The 13,120-nt window shown below is 33.8% G+C and overlaps 1 protein-coding gene and 1 long non-coding RNA gene across 2 annotated transcripts; one reads left to right on the forward strand and one right to left on the reverse strand.

Moving 5' to 3' along the window:
- Positions 1–319: 319 nt before the first annotated feature.
- LOC141482375 (uncharacterized) lies at positions 320–1,519 on the forward strand. The gene is made up of 2 exons (XR_012465478.1): positions 320–866; positions 944–1,519. It is a non-coding gene; the product is annotated as an uncharacterized lncRNA (long non-coding RNA).
- Positions 1,218–10,537, reverse strand: LOC111517313 (Mothers against dpp). The gene is given in 5 exon segments (XM_023173414.2): positions 1,218–6,701; positions 8,183–8,591; positions 8,593–9,113; positions 9,116–9,564; positions 10,359–10,537. Coding segments are annotated over 4 exon segments (1,419 nt in total). The 5' UTR covers positions 10,403–10,537; the 3' UTR covers positions 1,218–6,701; positions 8,183–8,186.
- Between the last annotated feature and the right edge of the window lie 2,583 nt (positions 10,538–13,120).

The following is a 13,120-nucleotide window of genomic DNA, read 5'->3' on the forward strand; positions in this document are numbered from 1 at the left end:
TGAAGAAGAAGCTATTTATACTGTCCATATTTGAGGTTTACTGTTTTTAGCCGTAGTGTATCACCTCACATTAGTGTTGACACTATAGTCAATTGACTTCAAATTACATTTGAACTTTGTTTTAGCGCAAACCCAGGTGGGGTTTGGGCTCTACTCAGATCCACGTTTAGTAGCAATATAGTTCTGGAACTCCTGGCTGGGTAGCCCTGTCAGCTGAAGCCATTGACGGAAAAAGAAGAAGACTAACTTAGGATTTTTTGAGCGCGAAATTTGAACTCAGGTCCATCACGGAAACCTGTCGTTTAATTTCGTATGTAAATCTTATGGGACTAAAAATTCTTCGACTTTGTCGCCTTTTTTCAGATATTCAATCTTATTCCTTAGAACTGATTTTACATAAAAAAGATGAAATGGAGTTTCTTTTACCTGTTTGATACAAAGTAATTGAAAAATATGGATAATTTTCTATGAATTTGTCAATATAAAAATGCATTGCAAAATTCATGGAACGCATGTCTTAGATTGAAGAGTGGTATACTACTGGTGGGGCAACAAAGTTGACGGGATATTTAAAATTCACGTGTTAATACCTACAAAGTTGAGCTTGAAAAATGTTATTTCGAAAATCTGAAAATGGTGCATTGTTTTGCTCCTGGATGTAACCATTGGTATCCAAGCAATTGCAACATGTTTGTAATTCCAAGGAATGAAAAATATATAAAAATACTAATAAATTTCATGAAGTTGAGAAAACACTTTACAGTGAGTTCATGACGAAACTCCCATCGAGGTATAAAATTATAACAAGTCTCCGTAATTCTTTCTCATCATTTACCAACTACAGGCTTATAATTGACTGTAGAGAGGTAAAAATTACAAATCCATAGGATATGAACATGAAGAAACAAACTTACAGCAATTATAAGCATGCAAATACTTTTAGGTTAGGATTCACTAATATGGTCTATCTATAATATCAGACAATGGAAGTCTGAACTAATGAAATGAAAATTATCATTGAATCTTTCGATACCCACTACAATCTCAATGGTAACTTCCTTTTCATAAAAAAACCAGTAAGTACATATTATGACACACCTCACAGTTTTCACCACTGCACGTACAGCACTTTACCTACTTAGTAGCTAACTAAATTCATTACTTCCACAAAAACACATACTTACCCAAAATTAATTCTCAAGCGAAATAAAAAACCATTTTTAGATTTATATTTATTATACTTTTAAAATCATATAAAACATTCAATAAAACAACTAAAATGGAAGAAATTAAAAATATTGCAACTTACATTACATAAGCAAGACGATGGCAACATACACAAATCACTAATCCAACAATTGGGATACATTCAGAGGGTGTGGACGTTGCAATACAATCCACTACCGAAAAAATTTGAACACCTACGAGCTACTATAAAAAAGGAAAACGAATCATGGACCTAAAATATATAAAATCCGTTTATGTAGTAACTAAAACTTAGAAACAAAAAAAGAAATAATACATATTCACAAGAATGTAATAATCTTTCTAATAAAAATTTAAGTAAATACAATATCAACAATGGTTTTTGAATTAGGTTCAATCGAATAAATTTGTCAATTTTTTTATAACGTCAAATAGGTACTCACTAAAATTGGTTCATCTGCCAATTTTGACAAACATCGCAGCAAAGACATAAATGGTCCCACCCTTCAAACTATGCGACACGTCACCCGGAAATTACAATGACTCTTTCCGGGTTATTGCCTCGCCATTCCTTCAACTTCACAAAACTGAAGTTTTGTTTGAAAAAAATACGCTCCTGTTGGGAATTTCCAATCACAGACCATTCATCTCTTCCCTTTGATGAACATTTCAATATTTTTTACAATTCAAGGTATGTATATCATGTAAGTGAATCTTAAAATATAGTTGCTATATTAATTTAACTAGTCTTTCAATTCATGTAAGTTTTGTATTAATATTTTCACGTCAATAGTATAATAGAAAAAAAAAACTAGTAACAGAAATTTTGACAAAGGCACAGCAATGAAAAAATTCCACGCTTTTGTTCAGGCACAAAATTCTTTGCAGGGAAAACTATGAAAATTTTCGCGAAGTACGACATTAGTTCATTTAAGAGCGTTGAATATTTTTTTGCAGACTTTTCAGGGAGTTTTATTTCTCATTTTTCACTGAAAAATTTGTCGAGAAAGAAAGAAGCAAGTTTAATGAGAAACATCTACGTATTACCAAGAATTTCTTTCAGTCTCGCAGAGTTACAGGACTCTCATGTTAAAAGAAAGAAGCTAATCTAAATTTACAATATCTCTCAAAAAATTCCTTCTCGAACGACTTGGAACTTTCCTCAAAAAAAGTTGATTTCATAATTCATCTTCACAATTTTCCCTACTGAGGCACAGTCAGCAAGCAGTTTGACATTTAAAGAACTGAAAACGATAACTGGTACAAAAGTAAACAATCAAATCCTTTAACTGAAATAAAAGGATGTAGGAATATATATTTATAAAACCACGAACTTCGAATCACTAGAGTACCAAAACAGAGTCAAAGCTTCTGAAAAATGTCTCAACATTCACGTTATTATACTGTCTATTGATCGATCTTCGCAATGTTGGGCAACAATTTCAATGAACTCTCTCCAGCTAAGTTTAAACTTGAATTCATATTTACAGTATAAAGTATTGCACACGGATCATTCCATAAACTCATGCAGTCATCTGAGATAACACAGATTTTTTTATTTCTTGAAGGTCTCAGGTTCTCATGAAAATTATCTTGTTATGAATCAATTGCTTTATACATATGTAGTCTGTTTCCATGATGTTATCATGGACCACCTAATTATTGACATTATTTTTTCTGGATTCAATGAAATCGACTACTAGAAAATACAAGAATGTACTATTAAACGAGTGTCGTTTTTTTGTGGCGGAAAATCAGTTTTTATCGACTTCCTTCCATAATCTGAAAATTGTAAAGAACTTTATACACGTGTAGGAGAAAGGGCAAACTTTTTAGTTTACTTAAAAGAGGTTGTTTGTGTAACAGAATCAATTTTTCTCAAAACAAAACATTTGTTTTCTAGTCAACGTTTCGAATTTAATTAAATTCTTCTTCAGGGCACTGTAACGATGAATTTTCGTTCACGCACTTCCCACAAAACTAATACGATTGTTGTCGATTTCAATTTTACAAGAAATAATGAATTCATTATAAGAAATTTGAAATCAAGAGCAGTTACAAATAATTGAGAACTACCTAGTAAAAAATACTTTTCCTAGAGTCCTTTAAAGAAAGAAGTTCCTCTTCCCAAAATACGGGGGGTGAAACCCAAATGTCACAAAATTCCATTCGAAGAAAACTTATCTGATAAACTTGGAAAGTTTATCAAAACTGAAAAACTTCTTATGAACTTCTGATGGAAAAACTTCTGATGAAAATACAGTTGGATAGATTTTTTCTCAAAACAAAAAACTAAAACACCACAAGAAATTAAATCCAATACAGTGTAAACATTGAACTGTGGCAGGTGTCACACAACCTATGTTGGTCAAACCGGATGGTATCTTGAAACACGAGTTTCAGAACACACAAGAGACTAAGAAAGTTAATATAAAAAACCCCACAGTCCTCGTTAAACATGAAAAAAAAATATGGACACGTTTGATTTTGATCATCCAACTATTCAAAAGACTTTTGAGCGAAAAGATACATATCGTCAAGTGCGATAGTGTTAACACTGGAAGGTACGTCGATGGCCTTAATACTGCATATATCAATTTCTGTCATTGATTGAAAAACAGACACCACCTCATCAGAATCACGTCGTTTTGTGTTGGTGTCGAAAATTTGGTTGTTGCAAAGTTTTTTATTATGTATCTAATATGTCTGATGGTTTTTAAAATAGTTATAGTATTAACATGAAGATTAAAAAAAGAGATTTCTTGCGACGCTTCGAATTTAATTAAATTCTTCTTCAGGGCTCTGTAACAATGAATTTTCATAAACATACCTTATACGATTATTATCGTTTCCAAGAAATAATGAGTAATTTGATTATGAATTCATTATTTCTTGTAAAATTGAAATGATAATAATCGTATAAGTTTTGCGGGGGTTATGCTTATGAAAATTCATTGTTACAGAGCCCTGAAGCAGAATCTGACTCGAAACGCCGCAAGAAAACAATTTCTTTTCTTCAGAAAATTTATTGGATCACCCTGATAAACTAGGTATTTTCACAAAGAAGAATGCTATTCATCAGTAAATTATCGTATTTAATAATTTTGCCTAATAAAAAAAGCTAAGAAATTATACAATCCTCAACATTTTTGTCTCTGTCTTCAGAATTGGGCAAATCTAAGTTCATACGCAGTTTTTTTTTGCAGATTCTTTTCATTTCTCAAATTCCTCGACAGATGTCGATGATAAACCAAGAAAAAACTGCATATAACTTAGATTTGTCCAGTTCTGAAAAACAGTATTGTATAATCATAGTTAAAATACATGAGCCCAACTTGAATGTTACTCTATCATGTGAGCTTATTACTATAGCACATAAGTTTTCACAATTTTTTTTAGCTCAACTCTCCTAAATGTTTCCTTCATTTTATTTTTTTGGTTGACTCTCTTCAACTGTATACTAATGATATTAATAAGTCTGATTTTTAAGGAGAGGCAAAATTATCAAATACAACAAGTTAATGATGAATAGAAACATTCTTCTTGTGAAAAATACTCTGAATTTTCATAGTGACTTATCGAGATAAGTTTTTTGTCTGTATAAAAACCGATGTCTATAAAAAATTTGGCTCTCCATGATCAGGCCTGTGAAATATGTCAAAGAAATAAAAAAATCAGATCACACTCGATGTCACACATAGACATAGTAACATTACTCAGCACACACGTAACAGAGATCACTATTGGAAATTACTAAAAACTAATAATCCATAAATGTAATCTTCCTGCATTATTTGTTTCCTGCAAGTTCTGAACACAAAAAATAATATGATTACAGTTACGCAAGTCAAGTTCATTTTCCCAAGACAGTTTCATCTGAACCGCTTCATTTGCACAACCAGTTTATCATGCCGTGTGCACTTTAAATTGCAGGCAATTAAGGATTTTGTTCAGATAAAAATGTTTATTATAGTCCAGTCGATAAACGCAAGAAACTGCACAAATAACAGCAAATAGTGCAGGTTTAGTCGTTTCAGAAATATCATTATTATTTAGAGCTCATAAAGTTCATGAACCCATTTTATTTTGATGAAATATTGGATTTACTCATAGATATCAGAGAAACTGTGACTGGTTTGATTGTCGACAAAGCATTTGACATATTGTTTGCAGGCCCACTAACTTTTGCCATCAACTGCTCGTTGGAAGAAGGTATTTACCCAGATAGCTTAAAAATTGAAAAAATGAAACCTATACAAAAAAACGGAAATAAAACCCAAGTTGAAAATTACAGGCCCATCACTGTCCCAAGTGCTTTTGCAAAGGTTTACGATAAATGGGTGTCAAATTCAGTCGTTTCATTCTTTGATCTTCATAAGCTATTCAATGAAAATCAATTTGGTTTTAGAAAGGGACGTTCAACAACACAAGCTATAATAAAACTACTAAAAGAGCTATATAATAGTCTAGATGTGGGTAATCGAACTCTGGGTATTTTCTTAGATCTAAGTAAGGCATTTGATCTTGTAGACCACAGAATTCTACTAGACAAATCGGAAAAGTATGGTTTTAGGGGAACCTCACGTAGATGGTTTGAAAGTTATCTCCAAAATCGAACACAATACGTTGATAGAGATCAGTATCAATCTAAACGTTTAAAGTATACTATTGGAGTACCACAAGGCTCTATTTTGGGACCTCTACTTTATATAATTTATGTCAATGACTGTCAAAGTCAAACCGTTCTGAACTACTTGAAAAATGTTCACCGTTCAAATGTCATCATTCAACCTGAATATAAATCAATATTTTCCTCTATTACGTACGATGCTTGCGATCTACCGACTTTCAAAATCAAACCAGTTCCAGTTTATCGTCAAAAAATATTTATTAATTCATAGTTACGGCGGGTCAATATCGCTTGATTAGTTGTTTGAAAACTGAGAAAGAAAACTACCAAACAGTTTAGTTTCCAAAAACTATTTGGTAATGTATCATAGGCACTAACGAAAATTCAGAAAGCAAAAATATACGTGCTTCCTGTGAAACACGGCAGAAATTTCAGTTGAAGTTAAGTATCAGTAATTTCGATTTTGAGCAGCAATTTTTTAGGAGTACCATCCTCATTCTTCAACAAAAATGAACCATTCAAATTTTCAATATCCTAGAAATAATTTTAAATTTTTACACGGCATTAACTGGCCTATAAACTAATTAGAGATCCATACACTCAATTCCGACTTGTTTTATGTCACCAGCCTTTGGAGATATTTACGAGGTGACACTTTATTAGGATATTGAGGATTCAAGTGAGTGTAGAGCTTTGAAATTTTATGAACAAATTTATGCAGAGTAGAAACTAATGATGAGACATTCAGCTTCTAATCTGCATACACTTTATGGTGACTGGATACCTGGTTGGATGTCTTGTACAGGGAGATCCAAGTCTAGGTCTCTTCTTCTTCTTTAGTCGAGTTTTCACATACACACACTGTCTGAAAAATCAGAAGATACATATACTGTTGGATACATATAATTTTGAGACAGTAAAAAAATTGAGAGCGGGTAGCACAGAGAATATTGGCACTCAATGTGTGTTTGCTATTCTGGCATAACCTCAAATAAAAAGGAATTCAGCCGACTCTGCTTATTTTCCTTCAGAAGTGCATTAGGAATAAAATTAAGTTATATACTTCCTCCACCGTTCTATAGAAACAGAGTCTCTCAATCGATAGTTCCTAAATTTGTGTCTACTATGGATATACACTTTGAACTGTGAATATAGTCGACTCACACTAAACTGTGTATTAATATTGATTGACACTTTCAACAGTGAATATAGTTGATTCACAACTTCAAGTGTGAATACAGTTAATTCACAATTTGAATGTTGAATATAACTAATTCACAGCTTGAACTGTGAATGACAAGTTGAAAGATGAAGTTATAAATTAACCTAACCTACTTCACACTGTAAAGTGTGCACTGAACTTGTGTAAATACCAGATATGCATAGAAGGCTATCTTTATTCGATTTTGTCTCCATTCACACTTAACTGTGAATTACAATTTATTTACACTTTGAACTGTGACTATAGTTAATTCACAACTGGAACTGTGAATACAGTTGATTCACAACTTGAACTATGAATACAGTAAATTCATAATTTGAATTGTGAATGTAGTCAATTTACACTTCAAACTGTGAATTACAAGTTGAAAAATAAAGTTAGAGACTAACTTAACCTACTTCACACTGTAAAGTATGAATTGATCATAATTCACAGATTGAAGTGTGAAGTTGCACAGAAGACCACCTTTATTTCTTTCTTGATTCATTCTCAATTGTGAATTACTGTTGATCGACACTTTGAACTGTGAATATGATTAATTCACAAACTTGGAACTGTTAATCTAGTGAATTGTGAATATAGCTAAGTGTGTTAAGTGTGAGTTGATCAAAATTCACAGTTTGAAGTGTAAAGTTTGAACTTTTGTAAACAGCAGGAACGCATAGAAGGCCACCTTCATTCAATTTTCTCTGCATTCACACTTAACTGTGAATTACTATTAATTTACACTTTAGTGTGAGTATAGTTAATTCACAACTTGAACTGTACATTTAGTTAATTCACAACTAGAACTGTAAATATACTTAATTCACAACTTGAACTGTGAATACAGTTAATTCACAACTTTATCTGCGAGTATAGTTAATTCACAATTTTAATTATGAATACAGAGTAAATTGAATGTAATTCAAAGTTGAAAATGTGAATTGATACTTATTCATAATTTGAAGTGTGAATCAAGACAAATTCACAAGCTATCTTACAGTTCATAATTGAATTAGTAGATGTGTCATGTTCTAACAATCAGTAACAACAGTCTTGCTTGAGAGACTGCTTAAAATTGAGACGATGAAATCAGAATTATTCGTCAGAAAACTAACTGATACAAGACAGAAAAGACTTACCTTTTTACGAAACAGAACTGATGGCATTGTGCGGTGCCCCCATCTGCGTCAAAACCTTATCTAGCCACTGCAGTGGCCCATGGAGGTGCACTTCTATCCAACAGGGAGTACTGGTAACATCCTGCCTGTGGTATTCCGCCCCCCAACCTTTGACAAAACTCATCCGTATCGTACACATCTTGGTAAGTTCGTAAACAGCTTCGAAGCCGTGATTCACGCACTGAGACAACAGCTGAGCGAACTCGGCATTGTTGAATATTCGGAGAGAACACCCTGCCGGGATCTTACAAACTGTGGAGGGGTGGAATCCATGGTGATGGTTGCAGTTGCGGGACTGAACGAAAATAGCTGAATCCGACAGGCATTCCGCATATACTTCCCCGTTGACATAGTACAAGTGTACCCCCTTTTCCGATGTGTCTCCTAGTGTTTTCTATGGTGGAGTTTCTGTTAACATTACTAAGCTGCCCCAGACAGAACCTGTCGCTGTTGTTGCTTGGGTTTGTGAAGCCATCCACTATAACGGAAGTCGAGTGACAATGGAACACTTCTCCGACCCTACAATTCAACTCGTAGTAGGCTATGGAGGCCCAGAAGGGCTGTTCTTGGTAAGCCACAGGTTGCAAATCACTGTTCATCGTAGGTTCAGTACTGAGGTTGTTGTTAGAGTTGGAATTGGCCTCGTCCGTTGGGCTGTAAGCAGGCGGAGGTGTTTCAGCCAAGTTGGCGTAAGGAGACTGTGGGTTATTAGAGGAAACGCTTCCGGGACTGGGCACACTCGATAAGGGCGAACCGGGGTTCAAATTAGAGCTGAAACCATTGGGCGAGTATCTGACGTTGTGCGGCATGTTGGGCTCTGCGAGTTGTTGAAACTGCAGCAAAGAATGCCCCGGAACAAAGTCATTATGTCTCGGCACTAGAACAGGGGGAGCACAGGGCTTTCCACTCGCTTATAATGATAAGGGTTGATGCAAACTTCCTTGTGCTTGGCGGAAAATGAAAACTGGCAATGTTCGAGTGGTTTGAGCTCGTGGTGGGTTTGCAAGTCTGGCCAACGCCAAACGCGGCAGTATATGACGTGGGGAAGACCCTTTCTGTGGGACACTTGCAGTCTGCCGTCTAAACTTCTGGGGATAGTCACACACTTACTGGGAGTACCCGGGCATGATAGTGCTCTTTCCAGCTCCTCGATGGCCCCTTTTCTCTTCTTCAGCTTCTTGACCAAGCTGTCGACAGCTTTTTCTGCCCACTTCTCTTCTTCGTCTCCCTGTTTCCATCCTAACAGTTTCTTTACTGCGGGGCTGGTGAAGGAAAATAGCGAGTTGAGGGATGATATGGGACCGCCACTCGAAGATTCGCCTTCGTCAGTCTCCATCGTGAAGCTAAAACAAAATCGAAAATTATTTTTAAAGAAATTTGGTAATACAAACTGCAACATCAATCAGAAACTCATTTTGGATTGTGGAGCAATAAATTCGTAGAGAAATAATTCATTCTTTGACAATATTTTCAATAGTCCCTCCAAGAGCATCAGAATTATTATGATAAATTGATAATTGCAATATCCAAAATGATAAATATATTTATTGAAATAGATATATCCATAATATATAACCTTTTTTTAGCATTCATGTGTATGAAATTCGAATTCCATTTTTCATTATCAATAATTATATTAATTTCATCAGGGTTAATGTTATTATTCTATTTGCATTATATTTTTCTTTGTGTTTTTCTACATTCAATTTCAGGTTACTGTACTATAGATAATTATTATTGTATTTGAAGGCACAATTCATTTTTTGAAAAGCACTTTTCGAATCGTTTTAATAACAAAAAGTGGCCCAAAATTCTACCTTGTGGCACACCAATATCTACATCTATTGCTGAAGAAATACATTTCTAGATTCCCACCATTGGCATAGCCTTTCACAAACATTTCAAATTTAGCATAATATGATAAATCATTTCTGTTACTAAAAGTCTGATGTTTAGAGGCTTGAAGATGAACTTACAGAATTCCAAAATAGGATGTAAAACAGTTTTCTACGAAGTTATTGCCTTACCCCAAACTAAGTTTCTAAGTCAAATCCGAAATTATTCAACAACTGCCTAGCTTAGGGCACTCAAACAACCAACTGTCGAACAAAAAAAAATCAAAGTGCAAGTGACTCACAAATTATTGAAATGAGTCACATAGTATTGATAATCTGTAGCCATGTTATGTTACGAAACTACCAAGCACTGGACGCGTATGATTTCATTCATCGCACATCTGTTATGAGAGTGATACTAGCAGTCAATTTCCTACTACTGGGTATTTATCGAGAGCAACATTTTTTTTATAAGCAACAAAAATAAAGCAGACATGAATGGTAGCGTTTGACAGCTATTTAGTTTTTAGTTAGCTGGCGTTTAGATACGAATACAAATATACGGCTTACTTACCTTTGATACCTTTGTATATAGAGTCTATATACAAAGTTTGATGCTATAGAAATTCTCAATTTGAGTTGAACTGTCGAACTTTGAGTAAATCCTTCCGACGCCTGATGGTGTTTTTCCAAAACTGGACACTTGTAAACGAAGGCGCTGGTAGTTTGGATTTTCGCGGGAAGTTTGAACAAACAAAGTTAATTACTCTTGTGCAGTTTTCAAAAAGGTTTTACTCTTACCAAAATGGCTAGATGATAGGAAACAAGTTGTGAAATGTGAATAGTGTCACATTATTCTACACTTTCAAGAGGGGTCATTAACTATCCCTTCTTGACCTCTTGACAATAAAAGAGGGATAAGGGTAAATACAATTACGAGTCGAAAGAGATTTCAAGTGGTTAACAACTGATGACATTGGCGTAGGTAAAAATATTTCGTAAAACGAAGCAATTATGAACAATGATGGATTCAGACAGGGGACTGGTCCCTGGAAAATAGGTAATTTTTTATCAAATAGTTGATTAGATTGAGAAAAATACCAGCTCGATTACGGCTGTGACCAACATGATTATTTCCGCAAAAAATAATGACAAAAAATTGAATGCTTAGACAGCTTTTACAGCGAATAAAATCACTAGACCTGCCCTGCAGGAGCAAGCCCAGATTTTTTTTAAAGTTTCATCTCATATTTTTGGTTGTGAATGAAAAATAATATAGGTACCCCGATCATTATTTTTTAATGAAATGCATATGATAAACATTATAATAGTTTTCAAATACGGCAATTTGTATCATTAAGTGAGTAATTATCATTTTTTCTTTGATAATTGAACATATCAAAGATCTATTTGAATTTTTAGATATGTATATAAATCAAGCATGATTTCTAGGTTGAAAATCGAATATAGCTACTAATAATTACATAAATTGAAGGGGTTATATTTTTAGGAGTGATTAATTTTTGGGAAAGAAAGTTTTTGGCTTTCTACTACTCCATCTTGATATATCAACTTGATGTATCAAGATGGAGTAGTAGAAACCCAAAAACTTTCTTTCCCAATTATATAAATGTTTTGGCTTTCTGTTACCACTCCATATTTATACGAAAAAATGAGGAAAACTTCCAAAAAAGAGGAATTAGGCGACGAATACAATAACATATTCAACTGAATCAAATAATCGTTTAAATTTGATTAGGGGATTATCAAAAGTGTTGGAAATATCAAGCTAAAGTTGGTATTTCTGTGGCTTCAGCAACGTATAGGTAGTTGACTTTTTCATTTGGTGATGAAAACTAGTTCTACAATCTGCAAAAAATTTCACTACTAGTTTTTTACGCTTCTTTTTTTTAAATCTAGATGTCATTATTTGGCGCAAACTCCCTTGTAATCGTTCACTGTTTGCATATTGCTTTACACTGTTGCCACGTCTATTTTTATTTAGCAGAAATTATTAAGTTGATAATACATTATATTTCAATTATGACTTGTAAATATAAAATATATTTGTCCAGTAAAATGGACACCTGAATCACATCAAAGGTGCTATTCAGCCCCCTCCTCTACATACTCCACTCAGAATAGATATGAGACACTTGTATATATGCAGAAAGATTATAACGACAAGTGACTAATTTGTCTGCAGAAAAATAAATCATATCTAAACCTTCCAGCACGGATCTAGGAATTTAAAGGGAGCAAAGTGCAATTGAGATACATTTTTTACTATAAATAAAAAAATCAAGATGTTTAGCGAACATGATAAGATAAAAATGAAACCAACTACTGTACTTTGGTACTTGTACTTTGGTAATGGGTAAGAGTATAGGCTAGGCTTCAGCTCTATAATTGAACATTTTCTGCTTCCAAGGGGGGCGCCCCTTGGCTATATACGGCATTGCTTTCTAGTGGAAAGTCGATAACAATATTTAGTTCTTTTCTTAACGATTTTTTATCCAACAATTATCGCACTTGCAATGTTCCTGTTTGAGTAGAAAAACATCGTTGATTAACTAATGTATAATTAACCGGAAAATCACGATAAACATATTTTGACCGCGGTATATTGTTCATTCATTTATTTATTTTTAAGACGTTATTTCAACCCTCTGGGAAAATTATGAATATTGGTCGTAAAGTTCTGGGCGGCAGAACTTTGTTTGGAATATTTCCTCCTTTTTTGAATCTTTTTTCAAATTTGAAAAATGTCGAATGGTTATTGAGATATTTGCAAAAAACCAGACACAATTTGTTCAAAAATTTTATTTTTCTGAGGTGGAGAAAATTGTTTGACCTTAGGGGCATTAAATTGGGGAGGCGCCACTGTAGCAAGTGTGTAAATTTTAAATGAAGCGCTAAAAGTTAAAGACTAAGGAGAGCGAGATGAAACGGAAGTAGAAAATCCCGCTTTAAAATGGTACTATTAAAAGAAAATCTTCAACTACGTGAAAAGTCACATTTATTTAGGCTATATATCACTAAAAACTCGAGTCATTAAAAACTA

This window comes from Leptinotarsa decemlineata, unplaced genomic scaffold (genome assembly GCF_025532065.1).
Source record: "Leptinotarsa decemlineata unplaced genomic scaffold, Ldec_3_MD MMD2_tig00001064_RagTag_RagTag, whole genome shotgun sequence".
Taxonomy (NCBI): domain Eukaryota; kingdom Metazoa; phylum Arthropoda; class Insecta; order Coleoptera; family Chrysomelidae; genus Leptinotarsa; species Leptinotarsa decemlineata.